Here is a 21,142-nt window from a genome sequence, read left to right as displayed (position 1 = left end):
GGCACAGGTGGAATGGGACCGGCCGCCCGAGCCCAGTGGAGGGCTGGGGCTAAGTGGGCAGAGACAGCCTGAGGGGCTGGATCCAGCGTGCTGTACGCCGTGGCTGGGTGTGTATACAGAACAGGATAGCCTGGGCCCCCTACCCCACCCCAAAAAAAGAAGGAAAAAAGGAACACTGCTGGTGTGCACTGTGGGTAGGGGCGCAACGCAGCTGGGCCGTAGCCTTTGTCTCCACATGCCTGTGGCACCATCACTGGCATGTTCTCGGGAGGAGAGGTGCAGCTCCCAGGTAAAGGCGGGGTTCAAGCCCGAATCTGTACCCAGGGGCCCCACAACTTCATAGGCGGGACTGAGAGTTGTTTACAGCCCGAGGCAGAGGGGACTGTTTGGCTCCGCGGGTGCGTTTGTGGACCCACGACTCCAAGACAAACAAGCAAGGTGCAGGGATCTGGCACACAGTGGGGGCGAGGGCAGGTGGGGCCCTTCAGTGGGCCTGCCTACCATGCACGGATGTGGCACTGGGGACAGCTCTGACTTGGTGGCACAACCACACAATCACCGCAGGGCTGGGGTTCTACCAGTGCAGGCCTCTAAGGTGAATGAGCAGAGTTCACACAGCGAGGGCAAGTGCAGGAGCCTCACTGGGCACCAGGGATGGCGCTACCCCAATAGTGCACCACAATCCAGGTGTGTGACCCAGAAGTTGGTGGGTCTGCACTGGCAGCTCTGAGGGCGGAGAACCTGGGGGACACCAGGGCAGAGCACTGACATTCCTGTGACTAAAGCAGGGACAAGGGCAGAATCAGCAGAGTATTTGAAGTGCTCCCACCCTGCCTACCACACACCGCAGCTCAGAAATGGGTCTGGAAGCCTCAATTCCAACAAAAGGGGAACAGACCAGGCCCCTGTCAGGGCTGTGACAAACACAGAACAAAAAGGAGGCCCCACTCAACATCGAGGGCAGGCTCTGATCACCACAACAACAGCCACAGCCCCAGTCAAAGGGATAACAGGCAACACAGGTGGAAGAAAGATACGGCAAACATACGTACTAAAAACAGACTTCGCAACAAAATTAGTAGAGGCGCACATTCTACACAGGAATGCATCCTCTTTAAAAACAAAACAGAACACACAAAAACGGCCCTTCAGGACCACAGTAGATAACTGATACCCCGTAAGCCACAGTGAGAGAGACAGAAGTCAAGTGAAGAAGCAGAGGAACCACTCCCAATTAAAAGAGCAAGAGAAATTCCCTCAAAGAACAATCAATGAAATAGACTCGACAGTCTGCTAGATCATGACTTCAAAAAGAGAGTGATCAGAGCACTGAGGGAAGTGAGAGGGACTATAGATAAAAATGCAGAATACTATCAAAAGGAAATAAAAACTATAATGGAGAGCCAATTAAAAACAGAAAACTCAATGGCTGAGATAAGAGCCAAGCTAAAAGCAGTCAAAAGCAGACTAGATAACGCAGAGGAGCAGAAAAGTGACTTAGAAGACAGGATAACAGAAGTCACCTGATCAGAACAACAGACAGAAAAGCAGGTGAAAACTAATGAAAGCAATACAAGGGGCCTGTATAATATAATATAAAGCATCCCAACCTACACATGATAGGGGTCCCAGAAGAAGAAAGGCAAAGGGGATCGAAAAGGTATTTGAAGAAATCATGACTGAGAACTTCCCAAACCTAAAGAGGGAATCAGATACCCAAGTACAGGAAGCCCAGAGGGTCTCTAACAATAAGAACCCAAACAGACCTACACCAAGACATATTCTAATTAAGATGGCCAAGGTTAAAGATAAAGGGATGATTCTAAAAGCAGCAAGAGAAAAATGAAGAGTTAGTTACAAGGGAACCCCCATAAGGCTCTCAGCTGATTTCCCTACACAAACATTGCAGGCCAGAAGGGAGTGGCATGAATGAGAAAAGCTGCACCCTAGGATGCTCTATCCAGCAAGGTTATCCTTTAGAGCAGAAGGAGAGATGAGGAATTTCACAGATAAGCAAAAAGTAAAAGAATTCAGCAATACTAAACCTATGCTGAAAGAAATATTGACAGGTGTACTCTGAATAGAAAAGACGCAGGACGCTACAGAAAGGGGAAAGCCATGATTGGAAAGGTGATAACTACAATGAATTACAACAGAATAAACATGAAGATGTAAAAGAGGACATCAAAATCCTTAAAGCTGGGAGAGGGGAACAAGAAAATATAGATTTCTTTTCTTTTTTTCATTCTTTTTAAGATATGTTATAGGGCTATCAGTTTAAAGCAAACAGATACAGTAATGAGTTAATACACCTGAAAAACAGGGTAACCACAAGTCAAAAACATACACTGCAGTCAAAGGAACCGAAAAGTAACCAAGATAAAACAAAAGAAAAATTCTGAACCCCAAGAAGAAAAAGAACAGAACAAACAGCAAAAAGTGAAGTAAGCCAGAAAGAGAAAGAAAAATACCATATATCACCCATATGCAGAATCTATAAAAAAAGAAGAAAAAGAAAAGAGGACACTAATGAAGTCATCTACAAGACAGAAACAGACTCGCAGACTTAGTAAACAATCTTATGGTTACCAGGGGAAAGGAGGCTAGAAAAGGATAAATTTGGGAGTTTGAGATTTGCAAATGTTAGGCACTATGTGTAAAAACAGATTGAAAAAATGTCCTTCTGCATAGCACGTGGAACTATATTCAATATCTTGTAATAACCTTTAATGAAAAAGAATATGAAAACGAATATATGTATGCATACGCATGACTGGGACACTGTGCTGTACACCAGAAATCGACACATTGTAATTGACTGTACTTCAATAATAAACAAATAAAAATCAGAAATTAAAAATAAATCTACGTCTACATCAAAACAACAATGATGTGGGAAAAGAACGTGTCTAAAGATGAAAACTTGAAAACCCAGAGCATTCAGCTGGGTTGATGGGATTGGGTGACATTTCCCATTTTGCACATTTCCTCCTTAAGAACATCAGGTCTGTGATTAGAACTCAGGCGTGTGTCCTAAGCCTCCCTAAGTCTGGGCTTCCTCGGCTGCGGGGCTGAGAAGATGCGCCCTTGATCGCGGGCCACGCATGAAATGACACACGTATGGCAGCCAACGCTGGGCTCGCAGCTGCTTCGTGAGAGCAGGAGTGCTTGCTTGGCTGCTGCATTCCCAGGGCAGGGACACGGGCTCAGGGGAAGAGAGGCTCGTGCTTGCAGAGCCTCTGCCTGCAGGCACGCGATGGTGGCCGCGTCACAGCCAGCATCCCCGCCATCACCACTGGCATCGACAGATGGGACCCACCCTGGGTGACAGAGGGCGCACCAAGCATTCAAACTATTTTAAGGCTGGAAGCTATGTCGTCTGTAGGAGTGGCAGCCAAAGAAATGGAAACAGACAAAATCAGAGGAAGTAGGAAAGGAAGAGACTTGAAAGGAGATGGAGAGGAGGGAAAATAGCGGGAAAGCAAAGGAAGATTCAGAAACACACAAGCACAGCCCTAAGATTGATTTGTCCAGTACTTCAGGTGATGTATTTAAGGGGCGAGGACCCTGAAGAGCCACTTCTGGGATCTCGCAGAGGTGATAAAGGTAAGGACAGCAAGTTCAAGCACCTCTGAGCACCGGAGTACCCCCATCCCTGCTGATGGTGCTGGTCTGGGAAAATGCTCAGGGCACAGCCCCAGAAGACGTGCTCTTTACGCTCGTGCACATGTGTGCATGCACACTTATCCATACACACCCACACACACACGTATGCACATATGCACAACCCCACAGCACACACACATGCATACACGTATGCAGAGACAGACACAGTCCACATGAATTCAAATCCACACGTGTACACAGAGACATGCACACACTCATGTACATTTACCCCACCTGTCCACAAGCATACACACGTGGTACATACAAACACATCCCCGCATGCATGTGCCACACAACACACACTTGCACATGAAATGTGAGCACCTATCCACCCAGACACATACCTCCCCCACAAAGCCACCCACAGACCAAGCCACCCACAGACCCACACACATGATCTAAATATACACATATGCCATCTATTTCTAAATGATATCCGGCTGTTACTGTAAACACTAGGTATTATGGTAATACCTATAAATGGAAATGTATGTGTGCATTTTTTTAAAGGTATGGTCAAGTACTTAATGCCTTGTATTTACAGTAAAAATAGCATCTCTTATAAACTGATCCCGTCCGTCCACCACAGGAAAACAAGCCTCCACCATCAGCACTCCGGTAAAGCACAGGATTCCGGGTTCTACCGGTTAAAAACCTCGCCCAGGGCTCTCGTACCATCCTCCTGGCCCCAGGACAGCGGATGAGGAAAAATGCTGAGAGAATGGTGAGCCCGGGACATGCAGCTGACAGTAGCTGGGGGTGGGAGGAACCCAGCCCGGCTCCCTCCAAGCCCGTGCCCTTCAGACTGGAGGGGACAGTGCTCTGCACCAGCAGGCGGGGTGCCCTGCGGCCTCAAGCCAAGCTGCAGGTGTAGGGCTGCCCAGGTGACTGTCTCTTCCTAGCAGCTCAGCCCCTCCCAGAGGCACCAAACCCTCAGTGCCAGCTCCCCAGCTCTCCTCTCCCTCCGCCTGAGTGTGTCTCCTCCACCGCCCGCACCTCGAGTCACCAACAGGGAAAACCCAGGGATGACGGAGGGCGATGGTTCTTCCGCCTCCCTTTCCAGGGTGCTGCTGCTGTCCTGTCTCCTCCAAACCACCAAGGGGCTGGCCCACAGAGGCAGGGGGGCCAACGGGGGCCTGAGGTTCCCCACCCAACTCCCAGGCAGGCCAGGCTGGCCCCACTCCCAGTGCCCTGCGGGCAGAAGGCTGCGCCGGCTCCATGCTCCCCGCCCCCCGTGCTCCCCACGACCCCCTGGGCGAGACCCCCCCCCCCCCCCGCGCACTGACCTGCTTCTCATTCTCATCCTCCAGCCTCAGCCGGTCCTCAATGCAGTTCCGGGCCTGCAGGAAGGCCTTCCTCTGGGAGCGCTCAGCCAGGATCCTCACAAAGACCCCGTACATGTTCACACTGAGGAAGAGCAGGGCGTTGGCGCCGAGCTGGAGGGGAGAGAACAATGCAGAGTGCTGGGCGCAGGGGTCCCCACTCCGCAGAGGCTCCTAGGAGTCCCCCGACAACCAGCCCATAATAGAACCACGCCAGCCAGACCCACGGTGCAAAGCCGCTTGGTTTCACATGGCCAAGGGCCAGGGAAGCAACCTCACCCCCTCACCCTATGCAGGGGCTACAAGCTTGTCACGTAATGGAATAATCTGCAAGGATACAAGGGCTGTGCCCCCAAAATTCACATGGAAGTCCTGACCCCCAATCTATCAGAGTGTGCCTGTATTTGGAGAGAGGGTCTTTTAGGATGTAATCAAGTTAAAATGAGGCCATGAGGGTGGGCCCTGGTCCGACACGACTGGTGTCCTTATAAAAGAGGATTACAACGCAGACAGGCACAGAGGGACGACCATGAGGACCCAGAGAGAAGACGGCCGTCTACACACCAAGGAGAGAGGCCTCAGGAGAAACCAGCCTCCAGAACTGTGAAAAGTCAGCGTCAACTGTGTAAGCCACCCAGTCGGTGGCACTTTGTTCCCACAGCCCTCGGAATTACCCTAGAAACTAAACATGAAGACAGTGATTATTTCCACAAAGGCTACATCTGGAGAGAAGCTGTGAAGGAGGGTTGATTAAAAACAGAGAGAAAGAAAGAACGGCATTTTGGTATGAAGTGAACCCCTGTGATATATGCATGAAGGTAAAAATGTGTCCAGAGCCTCTCCCAGTGCCCCTGGGTTTTCAGGCCACGTCGATGGACAAGCGAGAGACGGGCGCGGCTGAGAAGGACCCACTCCAGGGCAGCCGAGGCCCAGACTCAGAGGCTGGGACTTGCTCGACCAGGAAAGGATGCGTGAGTGAAGATGCAGGTCTGAGAGCAGCAGCATTTACTGCTTCCTGCTTCCACCTGCCTCAACTCCAGTCCAGTCCAGACCGCCCAGGACCGAGCCTGGGGGACTTTACACGGACAGAGGACCCACTCGCCCCTGGTCGCGCTGCACAGAGTGGCAGGCCTGGGGGAGGATCAGACCCCACTTCCCCACCGGTCCTCCGCAGCTGGTCTGTCCCTACCTCTTACGGCCACAAGAAAGGAGTGCCTTTTGTGGGCTGGGAGACCCAGCACATCCCCCCGGGGCCCCCAGACTGCTAACAGAAAGACAGAGAGAACCCCCGCCCACCTCCCGGTGGGGCTGCGGTGTTTACAACCACTGCACAAAACCGCTGCCTCTCAGCTGCTGCAAAATGGATGATTTTGTGCCTGATTAAACTCCAGCATTTCCTGCAGGTTCCAAGGGACACTGCTCCTCGTGGATTAACTGGAAGCACGCCCCACCCAGGACTGTCAGCCACACCCGATTGCACAGGGCAAACAGAGCAGTCCTTGGGCAGAGTCCAGGCAGCGATGGGCAAGGTGGCCTTAACAGGGTGAGCGGCAGGACGAGGAGAGAAAAGACCCAGGAGGTTGCAGTTGGCAGTGATGACCGTCTAGAGACATGAGAGCTGTTCACAGGAGGTGACAGGGAGCGAGGCCAAGGGACTCGAATCTGCAGGATCGCAGCTCACAATGGTCATCTCCCTAAACCCCCCAGTAGGGGGTGAGTTCCCCAGAAAGCTCAGCCAGGGCTGCTCCATCTCACGCACACCTGCCAGAGAGGCTGTGCACATCCCTACATCACACACAGTCTCACAAATATGCAAATATGCAAAAATATTCTGCCGCAGATCGCCTCATGAATCCTACCTCTGCCACCCAGGTCGAGGGACGGCCATTCTGAGGAGACAGGAGAGTGGACCAAAGTCCTATAAAAACGGTGCTCACTGTCACCCTGAAGACCTCATTGTGACTTGATCATCTCCATGTGACTGAACATCTCCACATGACCTGGACGTCTCCTTGTGACCCTGGACATCTCCACGTGACCTGACCATCTCCATGTGACCCAGGACATCTCCAAGTGACCCTGATCACCTTCACTGTGACCCTGAACGTCTCCAGGTCTGACTGTCCCCCCAGCTGGGACATCTGTGCTTGAATCGGGTGCAGGGCTGGAACACAAATGCTCTTCTGGTGCCTGTACCAGCCTCTGGCCAGGCACGCGTGGCCAGCGCTGGCTGCACCTAGGGGAGCTGTGCTGAGCCCCTGCATCAGACATGTTTTCTGTGTCCAAAGGAACATCTGCTGTATTTTGGGATCAGCTCATGCCGATCTGTTTATGAAGGCAGTTGTCTGGTGGCGACAGGAAGACTGGCATCTATGAAACAATAAACTGCAGTTTGGTAGAGTCAATATTTAAATGTGCATCGAGAGTGTTTAAAACACCCACAGGCACAGCAGTAGATGCATTTCTAAAAATTCAAACAATAGTGAGTCTTTGCACAAAACGCGCTTCCCTCCCAGTAGACCCTTCATCACTCGTGGCATCGTCATGGCCCCTCCCAGCCTCAGCTTAAGGTTTGAACACACAGAACATACAACACACAGGACACCCTCCCTGGATGCAGCAGTAACCTCTCCTGAGATGCCCTCCCAGCCCGGTGCCCCCACAGCTTCCGCAGACCCCTGCGGTGGAGCCCAGCTGTCACTGTCAGGTGGGGGACACAGTCAGATAGAGGACAAAGAGTCCAACTGAGGGGCCAGGCGCCCAGGGTCGGCTCAGCACAGGGTGCAGGATGCCACAGGCCACCCTCTTGGGCCTGGCAGACATGGCTTTTCCAGAAAGCAAGGCCTCAGCTGGCTTGTGGCAGAAACAAGGGGAAGTAGGGGTCCCCACTAAGGTCTGGGCAGAGAGGTGAGACATGGGCTGGGAGGCAGAAGGGCCAGTAGAGGCTGGACAGTTTGGGAAAAATCAGTAGCAGAGTAGCGGCAGGCTGGGTCACTGGGAGTCCCAGCTTGTCACCTCCACTATACCCACCTTCATCACACCTTCCCTTTACTCCGGCCATGTAATCCCTCAGGGAGACCGAAGCCCCGCTGGGTGCTCACCGAGTACCTGGCTGCCCCGTCAGCACCGTCTGAGCTGCTCACATGGAGAGCAGCCCCAGGCCTGCTCCACAGTGCAAGCCTGGTGGGTAGGGTGAGGCAGGAGCAGAGATCCGGGAGTTGGTAGGGGATGGTTCCTCCCCTGCCTGGTGCTCTGCCTTCACATTAGTACACCCAGGGTGCTTCCAGGCACCGCTCTGACCTTCCCCCCAGGAAGGCAGATGAAGAGGCCACCCACATGACAGCAAAGCTGCCTGCACACCTGCCTCCCTCCTTCATTCACCGCCTCCCCGCAATCAGGAGCCACAGTGATGGGCACATGGCAGGGACAAGCCACGGGGCACAGGGAGGTTTCACGACTGGCTACCTAATCAGTAATCAGTGACAAGGATGACAAAGCAGAGAAAATCCGCCTAGAGGCCACCAGCCGGCAGGTGTGACCCGGAGAGGGTGCTGGTTCACACTGGCAGCAGGAGAGGTGATGGGGGAAACAGGCTGAGAGGGTTCTGAGCTCGGGGAAGGGTGTGTTGGGGTGGAGGCTGAGCATGTGGCCACAGGGCCTCCTGGAAGTGACAGGTTCTCACCACCCCCGCCCAGAAACCCCACTCTACAGACATGGGAACGCTGAGGAAGTTTGGGGCCCCAGCTGCAGAGGGCAGTACACAGCCAGGAGCCCCACATACTGGCCTCCCTGTACCTGCTCTGCACTCCTGGCCTCGGGGTACCTCCCCCACACACACCTGGCCTCAGCATACAAGGCCCCCAAGGACCTCCTTGCAACCCATGCTTCCCTGGAGGCCTGGGCCCTGCCTGGACCCCAATCCTACACCTTCCCCACCCTTTGAAGGCTTCCTTTTCCAGCTGAAACTCCACGGCCCAACAGGACAGCCCCCTGCCTTTCTCACACTCTGGAAATTCCAACCTGGTCAAAGCCAGCTCCATGCACATGCCCGGCACCGGCAGAGGACACACCCCCAGAGCCGTCTCCCACGAGCGCACATCCTCCAGTCATAAGGAAGTCATCGTCGTCTGCCCTTCCTCCCTCGGGGACCTCCCTCTAGCCATCCCAGCCAGTCCCGCTCCTTCACCAGCAGGGCTCCCCTCTCGCCCACAGCTGGGACCTGCCACTCTCTACTTTCACCCTCAGCAGCCGATGTATGACTATTTCTTTCCCTTGAAAATGAGATCCTTCTCTTGACTCCTCTTCCTTTCCCAGACCTTCCCATTTTCCTCCCCTTTCCAGCAGAACTCCTAGAAAAGACTCACCCTCCCCGACCCTGCCCCTGGCCTTGGCCCTACCCCAGCCTGCTTGCCCTTCCATGGCTGCTCTGGGCAATCTGTGACCAGGTCAGGGCCACCTTCACATCCTGAGCCCAGCCTACCCTGCTCAGGACCACCAGCTCCCCTGCCCTGGGCCCCTTCCCCAGCCTCACACCTGCACCCCTCTCCACCCCAAACATCACCCCTCCTGGTGTCTCATCCACGCTCAACTTGGAACTCCATCCCTGTGTCAAAGACCCCAAATCAACACTTTCAGCTTCACCCAGCCAGCTGCGCCCCTCCACAGCCCATGCATGTCTCCAGCTGGGGGTCTGCTCAACCCACCATGGCACAGGCCCTGGTGGAACCCCTGGTCACCCCCAACACTCACCCCAGCAGCCTCTCCCACTTCTGCTGACCAGGCCCCTGGAAAATGCACAGGCCATGGACTCATCTCCACCATCAGCAAATCCTACCAGCCCCTACTCAACAGATGGGGCACCTGGCCACCCCCAGTGCCAGCCGCCGCCTGGCTGCTGACAGTGCCTCCCCTGTTCTCCCAGGATCTCCTGAACTGAGCAGCCAAGGTCAGATGGCTCTGTCCTCTGCCTTAGCCTCCTGGCCCGGAGTCCCCCTGGGCCCAGAGCCCTCTGTGGCCTAGCCCTGATGCCCCTACATCCTACGCTCCTTGTGTCCCCCGGCCTGGCCTCCTCTGCTTGGGGCCTCTGGGCAGGAACCCTTTCCCCAGTATGGCACCCGCTCACCCCCGCGACCTCTAGGAGCACCACTCAACTGTCACCTTCTCACCAGCTTATCTGACCACCGTGTCAAAAAATGCACACACTCCCACCTGTACTTTAAAGATTCTCCTGCCAGCCAGTTCCAGTTCTTTCTCCTTATTCTTTTTGTATTTTTAAAAATTGAAGTACAGTCAGTTACAATGTGTCAATTTCTGGCATACAGCATAACGTTTTAGTCATACATACACACACATATATTCCTTTTCATATTTTTTCATTATAGGTTATTACAAAATACTGAATACAGTTTTCCGTGCCCTGCAGAAGAAATTTGCTTTTTATCTACCTTATATATAGTTGTTAGTATTTGCAAATCTCTTCTTGTTGTTTTTAGCAGTTTCTGTCTTCCAATACATTATATTCTTAACTCACTTATCATCTTCCCTGCCTGTCTGCCCCTCAAGAGGGGCCTCAGCCTGTCAGGTCCAGTGACAGATCTGGGAGACTGGAAGAGAGCCTCTTGTGCTGTAGCAGGTGCCCTGGTGTTGGTTGAATGAATAACTGAGGGTGCACGGGTGGTGAGGCGGCCCAGCCTGGTCACACTGCTGGAAAGGGGCGGAGGGAAGACTCTGAGGCAGACAGCGGCGCTGCTACCTGCACTCCCCAACCTCTCTCCAGGCCGCCTCAGATGAGAGCTGATAAGACTGTGTCCCAGCTCTCAGATCCATCATCAGATGAGCAGGAGGGAGGGACTCTAGCTTTACCACGAACAATAAAGGCACAGAAGAGGCAGTATGTCCTGATGTCTGCAGTGACATGGCTTCTCAACCAGCCGTTCCCAGCTGGCTATTAACTCACTGGACAACCATAGGCTGTGAAGTCAGAGGCCCTTAAGAGAAAACTATCATGGAGAGAAACAGACACCCCCTGCTGAGGTTTTCTCATCATCTTAGCTTCCTTTCTCTCATCTTCGGGGTTAGATTACAAACATGAATGGGGAGTCCCTGGGGGGCATAAAAGAGCCAGTGTGTTGGTTTGTCGAGATGACTGACCAGTTGGTCCTTATGTGCCAGGGTCCTGGGTCTCTCTCTCTCTCTCTCTCACACACACACACACACACACCTGCCATATGTGTGGTCAGTGCCCTTCCCAAGTTGTGTCTCCCTCACTGCCACCCAAAGGAGGTGCTCCCCATGTCCCCACTGCCCTGCCCCCAGCCCTGCATCCCTCACGGGCTCCTTGCAGCCTCCAGAGCCCCACTCAGGGGGAAGCAGCTCTGCCTGTCTCCCCATAACTCACCTCCCCATCTCTATTAGCTGCAAACCTGTCCCGCTCAGCACGAGGATAACTAGTTAACCGCAGTTAGGAAATTTGTGAGCTAACCTCACAAAGAAAGCACATATTCCCCCTCCACTCCACCTTCCGACCACCTGCAGACCCTTCATCCAGCAGGAAACCCACCCACTCCCGGGAGCTGAGAGCTGCCCCCTACCCCAGGAAAACCAAAGGGATTCCTGAGACAGGATCACTGAGGGGAGAGGACACTTCAGGAAGACTGGGTGGGGACGTCTGCCAACCACCTCTCACCCCACCCTGGGAGCCCCCAGGGCTCTCCCACCTTGATGCTACCCATCGGGACTGGGTGTTTCCCCACGTCTTCCCAGACTAGAGCTTCCTCACATGCCCAGCGCATCTACTGATCCAAGCCAGGCACCCCAGAGTTTTTCCCCAGGGTTCAGGATTTTAATTCTCCCCTTGAAGCCCTCTGAACTCACGGCATGGCAGGAGGTGCACAGAAGACGGAGGCCACGTGGCTTACCACGGGCTGTGAAGAAACGACAGGGGAGATAGGCCTGGGGTCACCGTGAGCTTCTCAGAGATGGGGTGACCACAGGCTGCAGGACTGGGAGTTGTGGGGGGAGGCAGCATCTGCAGGCATCACCTGCCACACCTGGAGCAGCAATAGGATCCTGAGCCCTCCTCAGGAGAGGCTGCACTCCCAGAGGACCCACAGGGACACGTGCATCACTCACTGCTCAGCACGGGAAAGAAACAGAAGCAGGTCAACACGCGGGCTCTCCACGAAGGCTCCAGGACGGTGCCTAGGACCTGGGCCAGGTGAGTTAGAAGCCAGCCGAGGAAGAATTGCCCACGGCCAGGGCCCAGGGCACGGGATGGGGGGCAGGATCGAGAGCAGCGCTCATCTCTCCTAGCCCAGGTGAGCCAGAGATTTCTTCTGAGGGAGCGCCTGGGCCCACTATGGGCCACAGTCAGCACACACGGGGACTGTGCCCGGGTACCTGAGGCCCCAAGTGGGAAACTGTCACTTGGCCTGGGAAAGACCTGTACCACATCCCAGCGCCCTTCAGGGGACGTCCTCTCAGGTGGGGAATCTCCAAGTGCCCCCTACTCCTGGGGGACCCCCAGCACTGGACACAGGCCAAATGGACACCTCTTCGGTGTGGCCAGGCTGCGATCCTGAAGAAACTCCATCCTCCAGAGCCTGACCATGAGCTTCTGGGCTCCAAGGCCAGGCCAGGGCTGGCACAGGGGCCCCTAAAGTTGTGATGGGTGACCAGCAGGACCCCACCCAGCCTGGGGCTCCTTTCCCTGGGGATGATGGCCCAGAACCATGGGGCTCTCATGGCCTCAGCCAAGGGGCTGCTCAGGACCCTGGTCCCCAAGTGGATCTGGGAGTGTGCAATGCATTGCACCCCCTCCCTAAAGGAGACCCCATGCTAGCTTTAATTCCATGGGGCTCAGGCGGGTGGGGCATAATCTCACCTGGCCTAAGATCCCCCACATCCCCAGAAAGGTGACCAAGTCCAGGGTAGACACAGGGCCCGAGCCTCGCCCCTAAGACCCCAGCCCCTGGAGCTCCCTTCTTTCCTCCAGTGGGAAAGGGCCATCCCAGAACAAGGAGGGACTAAGAGACAGAGTCAAGCATCCCTTTGATGCCGAAGCGCATGTGAGCACCCCCCCACCCTCTGTCCCCCAGTGGAATTCTGCTGGGCTTCCCTCAAAGGCTCCTCCGCAGGGCGCTTGGTCAGCCCCAAGCATATGAAAACTTAAGAAGCTAAGCAGGCCTGGGGTCAGACCTGGATCACCTAGTGGACCCCGCCCCATCCCTAGGGGCTGCAGGGAGACCCCCCTCTCCTCCCCCACAGCGCCTCAGGAAGGAAGGGCAGACACTTCGGATTTCAACCTGGGTAGTTAAACAGGCAAGTGTGTTCTCCTAGAGAGCCCCTGGTGTCCTCAGAGGGGTCCTTCATAAGAGGAAATGACACACACCAAAGAAAAATTTTTCTAAGTTCATGGCAATTGAGAAACCAGTTCAAGTATCAGCAGATGATAGGAACAGCATCCCCCACATCCCCCATGATCACTGCACCCAAACCCCTGATCCCTGCTCTCACACCTCCATGCTCACGGTACCCACGCCCAGGGTCACTGCTCTCATACTCCCTGTGGTCACTGCTCTCACCCTGTGCGCAGGGCGCAGTGCACACATGCGTGCATGCACACACATGCAAACTCCCCGGCCTCAGCTCGGGGGAGACCACGCTGTCCCCTCGGCACTGCTCCCTCTCACTATTGCCTCTGCCTGCAAGGGTTTCCTCCTTTCACTCGGCAGCCTCCTGACCCCCGCTCCACAATGCCAAGATCCCCTTTTATTACTCCAACTTCTTTGCTGGACTTGTTCCATTTTCAACCTGTCGCCGTCCAGACTGTCCCCAGCACAGGGCACACAGCCTTTCCTGCAGAGGAGTGCAAGTGTGTAGACACAAGGGTCTGGCTCCGAAGACGTCCTTCTCACTGTCACAGAGGGCACTGTGGCCACAAGACAAGAAAGCAACTGCCGCCAACGGAAACTGTCCCGCACCTCACTGGGCACATCCATTTGGTCCATCATCGCACCCCCACCCTCCACACCCCACCTTGCAAAGCCTCTGTGCCTTTGGGCCGTGGGCCAGGCCCTAAGACCCACTGGGTCCCTCTCACCTCCTCCCCGCAGGCGCTCAGAGTGGGACCCGTGTGTTCCTGCTTCTGCGCGGTCACAGCAGGCTGGGTGGTGCTCCTGTCATTTTTTTTTAAAGCGGAGCTGGCTTTTCAATATCGCTCACAAGTGTGTTGTTAAATTAACATAATTGCTTGTTAGCTCTCCGTTTTCGAATTAATGAAAGTGTTTTAGGATCAGCATCTTTTGAAAAAAGAGCAGAATGCTGATAACTGTTGGAGCCGAGGGTTTGTACCCAAGAGCTGGTCCCTCTGCTCTTGTGTGTGTTTGAATTCTCCATAATAAAAATAAAATAAAAACAGAGTATTTTTTAAAAAGATTCTAATGGGCTCTTTTGAGCTCCTGCCATTGCATTTGCAAGCCCTGAGGATGAGGACCGCCGGGCTGTGGTCGCCACACCTAGTTAGGGGCAGATGCCTGGGCATGGTGCTGTGTAACCCTCAGCACCTTCATCAAGGGGACGTCCTGGTGTTGGGGCCTGGCTCACCCCACCTGCTGGGGCGCAGCACCCACTCCAAGCCAGCCAGCCGCAGAACCCCGTGCCCGGCATTCCCCACCCGCCCATCCACAGCACGTACAGTGTTTCACCACCTCCGTTCACCTTTAGACACCTGGACGCCAACTCCAGCCACAAAGAGGCTCTCACCTCACTACCCATTCCTGACCCTTGAACAAACTGGATTGTAGAAATGGGTCTCATTGCATAGGGTCCCCCAGGGACAAGGTGAGTGTCCAGGAAAGAGTGTGATATCTGCAAGTAAAGATCTGCTTTAAAATAAAGTGCCAGAGAGATTTCCAAATCTGTAGGCTAAACCAGTGACTCCCCAAATGTGCTCCCTGAGTTTCGCATCCCTGCAGCAGGGCACGTGGGTTTGGGAAAGCAGCCACCTTGCAAAACAAGTTCAAAGAGCACGCGTGTCAGATCCCTTTGGCCAGGGTTGATTCAGGAGGGCAACGCGTTCTCTTGACAAGAGTGTTTCTCCCATAAGGAAATCAGGCAAAAGGCACCAAGAAAAACACGTTAACCAGTCTCAGAGAAGGCCATCCCTCCAGCACATCACACTAGCACAAGGCTCTCAGTGAGCCCCCCCCCCCCCGCCCCATGCTCACCACCAAGCTCTCCCAGCAGGGGCAGCATGTCTCAGAGCAGACGCCTGGCTCAGATGCGCACGAGGCTGCCAGTGCAGAGGTGGGAGACACCCTCCAAGGAGTGCAGTCTCACCTGGATTTATAGGCAGTGCCGAGAAGGGTGCCAGGAGGACAGTGCCCAGGAAGAGAGGTCAAGCAGAAGGGATGGCTGAAGGGCCAGGTCCCACATACCGCCAGTCATTCTCCTTGTCCACAGTACAACATCTGACAACCCCCAAGCTGGGCACACAGTACCACGGGCCCCATAGGGCTGCCACGTGAGCACCAAGGCCCATTCATCCGTCAGAGGCGGCTGTGCTCCCAGAAAGCAGAGGAGAAGCTGGACCCTGATAGAGTTACTCTGTACTTGAACTCATCACCCTAATTCCTGCTGCCCTGGCGGGGGCAGTTCTGAATGCTTCTTCAAGTTAGAGCTGGCTGCCCTGTTGGGAGGACCCGCGCTGTGATGCAAATGGACCAGGATGCAGGGAGGGAACCACCCATCATCAGACAAGGGGGCTGGGGGTGTAGGTTCTGGGGAATGAGGAGGGATGCCCACTGGATGTGTACCAGGAGGATGCACCGGACTCCGCCTGAGGCTCAGAGAGCAGCTGGGCTGTAATGGGCAGGGGGATGGGAAGCCGGGGGCAGTAAGAGCAGGGGCTGTGGGGGCTGAGCCCTGCCCCGCGACAAGAGGTCTGGAAGAAGAGCGTCCAGCCGAGGACAAGCTTACACCAGGAGGATCTACCTGTCTCCCTCCCTGCTCCTGCCCCCAGCCAGGGCAGCACTGGGTCAGCCAGGCAGGTGGACACACAAGCAGGTGGGCAAACAAGTGACAGGACCCATGGGGCAGAGGAGGGAGAGGGAGGTATCAGTGAGGGGGAAGAGTCAGGAGGCGGGAGGAGGGGCAGCAGGAGAGGGGCCCTGCCTGGGAAAGCGCCCAGTCGGAGAAAAGGGCCCCCCCAGGGTGAGGGGCCAGCTGTGGGGCAGGGCAGCAGAGGCCACGGAGGGGGAGGGGCAGAGGGCCAGCCAGTGGGGAAGGGGGCCAGCGGGGGAAGGGCTCAGCCTAAGGAGGGGCTGGGCTGAGGGAGGAGCACAGGTCCTGACAGAATCCCCAGAGGCTCTGCCTTGAAGGAGGAGACCCTGCGGGTGGGGGCAGGAGGCAGGGGTCCACGCCCGTGGGCAGCCACACGTGAGGGCCCAGGGCTACTGGTGATTCTGGAGGGAGGTTAATTGCTCTACCCGCCAGCGTTTGAGGTCTCATCAAGAACTCAGACCAAATTGGAGGGTCACGGGGGAATTCTGGTCAGCTCCCACTTCCCTGGGGACAGCCATGGTTTTCCATTACCCTTTCTGTGGTTCAGAACTGGTCGGGCACTAAACACATTCCTTTTACACTGACAGGCAACCAAGCTGTGCTGCAAACTGCACACGGCAGTGATCCTTCACTATCTGCCCTCTGAAAAAATACAGCAATCTTGACTGACCCTGGCCGAGAAGCCAGCAAGAGAGGAGGCATAGGGAGGAGGCTCTGCGCTGGCGAGAGGCACCTGAGGGGGCCGGGCGCCGAGGGGGCGGGCACCTGGGGGCAGGGCACCAGGGGTGGGGCAGGCACATAGAGCCAGCTGCCCTTCTTCAGAGATACCCCTCCTCCCCCACCATCACTCCCCAGCAGTGACGTTTGCAAGCACTCACCTGACTAGATTTCCCCACCACTCCCCTGCCCCATCCCTAACACAGTCACCTCCTCACCAAGCCCCGCCCCTCAAGGCTCTGTAAGTCAGCAATCCACAAGTCTGGCATCTCCCACTCCCCTCCTCGAAGCCCCAGGACCCCCAGCCTGTTACACTGACCCTCATCACCCCACCCCGGACCCCACCCCCTTCGCCGTGCTCTCCAGCCTGGCCACAGCTGCTGGCTCTGAGCAGGCCTTTGGTGTTCTTGAATAATGCGCCTTCAGTTCTCACAAGTCGCTCAGTTAAATAAAAGTCGGTAACAGTGTGCAGCTGAGGTATAACCAGGGGGCCCTGAAAGCACAGGGCTGGGAGAAGGGACTCAGTCTGGTCAGTATTTATGTGGCTCCTCCTCTGTGCCAAGCCAGGTGGAAATCAGGCCATTTCCCCTGAACTCCTTCTGCTCTAGAGTTTTGAAAGCAGCAGCGAGCACAGCCTCTCAGGGAAGGGTGGAGCACCAGCCCCCCGAATTTCAGCTGTGCAGTCAGGTACCCAGTCCTCCCTGTCCTCCCATCATTTGGGCTGGCCTGGGCTCTACAGAGCCCCAAAGCACACGGCTGCGTCCCCAGAGCCCTGTATACCACAGCAGCACAGGATGGCTGCAGGAAACCCCAGAGCCTCCCTGCAGGGGGACAGAGGCCCTGGGAGCCCACACGTAAACTGAGCACACTTTCTCCAGCAAGCATATGACACACTGCATGTATGCAGCAAAGACAACCCCCCAGCACAGACTGCCTCGCCCATCCAGCCTCTCTTCAGCCTCTTTTGGGCCTCTACCCTGTTCCCTGCAGGGCTTCTGCCTGCTCTGAATTGAATTCCATCCTGAGGGAGCGGCGCTGTCAGCAGGTGTGCGCGCTGCAGGATGGCAGGCGGCGAAGCGTGAGAAGCAACGAACGTGCTTCGTAAACGTGGGTGCCACCTCCTCCACCAGCCTCAAGTCCCAAGTCTCAGCTCACTAAAGGCGGATTTCACAGACTCCCAGAATTTCCAAATTGGAAGGGAGAATCCCAGGGGCAACACACAGTCTGATCACCATACGTCTCTCGGTATCCATCTCCATCTATCTGTCAGTATCACCACCACCTGTACGGACTTGTGGGCTTAAAATATGAACATTCAAAAGAAGCCGAAGCAATTTAGAAGTGGCACAAGACTTCGAATATGTGATTTTCCAGTACAGACATTTCACACAGCCCTCCAGGGGAGCTTCCATGCTCTTTAGACAGGTGGGGAAACTTGAGGCGGGTCTGCATTGCCAGGCAGTCACAGCCAGCAGCAGTGAAACCCAGATGTCTGCTCCCTAAGGATCCATGCTCCTCGGATGGGCTCCCTTCCTCCCTAGAACACAGGAGCCCATCTTCTCCTGGGAAAGGGGTAGGGGGTGGGGCTCTCAGTGCCCCTGCACCTTTACAGACCCTCCCTCTCTCCCTCTCAATCTTGTCAATTCTCTAAAAGGAATGACTACAGGCTATGTAGACCGTCACTTATTTAAAAAGGAGAAGACAGCCCTTCACTGAAGCAGATGTATGAACCCCTGGTGCACAGAACTCAAAGATCCCAACCCAGGCCTGCCCAGCTCAGGCCTCCTCCCCTACTGAAGCTGACTGGGCCCCGCTTCTGGTCCTAGCAGGGGAGTTATCCTTGCTGGAGGGGCCAAACACACAACACAAGGGAGGGCTGTGGCAGGGGAGGTACAGGAGTGCCTCTTGAGAAGGTCAAACAGCCCCACTCGATGCCCATAGGATGCAAGGCAGGAAGCCTGCTGGAGAACAGTCCAGAACTGAACTCACCCCCCTTCTCTTCCCCCTCCCTGCCCATCCTCCCCTCCCAGGGAACACCCAGCCCTCGGACCCTTCTCCCTTTCTTCTGCCTTTGTCTCTGCCTCCTCTGGGTCGCCAGCCTTCACCCTACTTCTGTTTCTCCCTTCCCCCAACCTTCCCAGTCCCTCTCCGCCAGCTCCACTCCACATACTCCCTCCTCCTGCCCTCCCAGCCCTCCGCCCACACTGGCCTCTCTGGATCCTGAAATGTAGGTCCACCATAGTGTCTATCCTGTGTCCCATGGCCCCTCACTGTGTGCACCCTGGGCATCACTGTCTCGGAGCACCTCCCTTGGTCCTTGGGTGGTGGGCCCCAGCTGTCTGACTCCCATCATCCCCCGCAGTTGTTCTTCCCAAAGCTTGCTCTGTCCAGCTCCCCCCACCCCGTCTCCTCATCTCCTCCATCTGCTGCCTTTCTCTCCCTAGATGGGCTCCCCTACACCATCAGATTCCCACCACCCTCCTGCCAAAATGCAGCCAGCCAGAGGCAGGAACAAAACCCTCCCTCAGGGCTCTCCAAGCCCAGGTGGGATGGGCTGGGCTGCACGGAGAAGATCCAAAAACCCCACACGGAAAGACATTTGCCTCAGACCTCTGGGGTTCTTGGGCTGGGACAAGGAGCCAGCAGCAAGCACCACATGGGCGTCCTCACTACGGTCTTGCCCGCCCAGCCCAAGACAGTAACAAAGTTCAGGCGCTGCGAGCCTGGGTCTGGCTGCAGCAGAGCCGGCAGCAGGGACCAGAGCCCTGTGCAACCTTGGCAAACCCTGTCCCTCTGGACCCCAGATAGGTCCACACTCGGCGCCAGAGCTGCTGGAGAAAGCCAAAGACCTTGCCCCCTCCCCACATCCCTCGTGGCCGCAGGGCTGGGAAGGCGACTCTGCGAGCCCTGCTCGCGCTCCAGGCGCACGGGAGAGGAGCCCGCGGCTGTGCGCACAGCCAGTAGGAACCCTGCCTGTCTGGGGCCAGCTCCCCGCGCCTACTTTTCGTCCCTCCTGCGGGGATGGGTGCAGCCAGAGAGCAGCGACCCGAGCTCCCGGCCGACTTGGCCGCTCACCAGCTGCCTGACCTTGGGCCAATACTTGCCCTCCCCACGCTAGTCTCCGGTCTCTACACTCTACATGCAGGGGCGCTTTGTGAACTGTAACTCGGAAAAGAGTCTGGCCCCAGGGTGCCAGCCCCCAAGGTGTCCCCAGTTCTCTGAGTGACCTTGAACGTCCCCGTTCCAATTCGGGGTCTCAGTTTCCCCACCTGCCCAATCGGCAGATGTGTGCCCTTCTCCCAGCGTTCCCAGTCCCTCCCGGGCAGGTGTGTCCCAGACCCGCTCGGGGGCGCGCGGCGGCACTTACCGTCCTCCAGAGGCGTGGGCGCTTGGCGGGGACCAAGGTAGCCGTGACCAGCAAGTGCGAGGCGGCCACCACGACCCCGAAGCCGATGGCCAGCAGGCTGCGCACGGGCAGCAGGGCATAGGACACGAAGGTGACCAAAAGGAGCTGCCAGACGCCCTGGTCGGCTGCTGCCGGCACCGCTGCCGCCCCGGCGTGAGCCCCGGCGGGGCCGCCGAGCGCGAAGGGACAGCAGAGCAGTGCGAAGGTGAGGCTGAAGAGCAGCGCGAGCTGGCCGACCTGCTGCAGCTGGGGCACCTGCAGCGAGCGGACGTTGGTGACCACGAGCAGCGCCAGGAAGAGCACGCAGTGCACGGGGTGCGAGCCCTTGGCCAGGCCGGGCGCGGGGCCCGGCGCGCCCAGCAGCTCGGCCAGGGCCAGCGCGCCCGCCAGCAGGCTGAGCACCGCCAGCGCCTTCAGCGTGGCCGCCTGCTCCAGCCGCAGCGTGTAGCCCCGGAACAGCGCCTCCAGCTCGGGGCACGCGAACTCGTCGTCGCACGCCCGCAGCCCGCGCCGGCCGCCCGGCCCCGCCGCCCGCTCGGCGCCCCCAGACTCGCCCTCGCCGCCTCCGCCTCCGCCTCCGCCGCCGCCTCCGCCGCGCGGCGCCCCCGCCATCCCAGCGCCATGCAGCAGGCGCGCCCCTCGCCGGCCGGGGCGCCGGGCGGGCGGGCGGGCGGCGAGGCGCCGGGGCGCGGCGGGCCGAGCTGGGGCGCCGGCTGCCCCGCGCGCGCGCGCGCCCCGAACGCGTCCCCTCCCGCCTGCCGCGCCTGCGCACTGGCGCCGCCCGCCCCCCGGCCGCCGTCCTCCGGTGACTGCGCTGCAACAGCCGAGCTCGGAGCCGCGGGCCTGGGCGCGCAAGGCCCGCGCTCGCGCCCCGGCCTGCACCTCAACCCCGCAGCCCGCGCCCCCAGCCGCCAGAGGGCCCGCGTGACCTTAGGCGCCCACCTGGCCCCTCCCAGCCTCGGTTTCCCCC

At 56.8% G+C, this 21,142-nt stretch overlaps 1 protein-coding gene across 3 annotated transcripts in view; it reads right to left on the bottom strand.

The window, feature by feature from the left end:
* ADCY1 (adenylate cyclase 1) overlaps window positions 1–20,880 on the bottom strand; it is a 110,942-nt gene extending 90,062 nt beyond the window's left edge. For 2 of the 3 annotated variants that reach the window (XM_072965301.1, XM_072965302.1), the window contains exons 1-2: window positions 20,134–20,800; window positions 4,953–5,102 (exon numbers count right to left, since the gene is read on the bottom strand). In XM_072965301.1, coding sequence (XP_072821402.1) covers window positions 4,953–5,102; window positions 20,134–20,784 — 801 coding nt within the window. In that variant the 5' untranslated portion in view covers window positions 20,785–20,800. Of the gene's footprint in view, window positions 1–4,952; window positions 5,103–20,133 lie in introns of all 3 variants that reach the window. The other variant, XM_072965300.1, reaches the window with a different exon arrangement.
* Window positions 20,881–21,142: the final 262 nt, after the last annotated feature.

Source organism: Vicugna pacos, chromosome 7, assembly GCF_048564905.1.
Source record: "Vicugna pacos chromosome 7, VicPac4, whole genome shotgun sequence".
Lineage (NCBI taxonomy): Eukaryota > Metazoa > Chordata > Mammalia > Artiodactyla > Camelidae > Vicugna > Vicugna pacos.
Note: the sequence above shows the minus strand (reverse complement) of the source record. Positions and strands in the feature narration are given on the sequence as shown.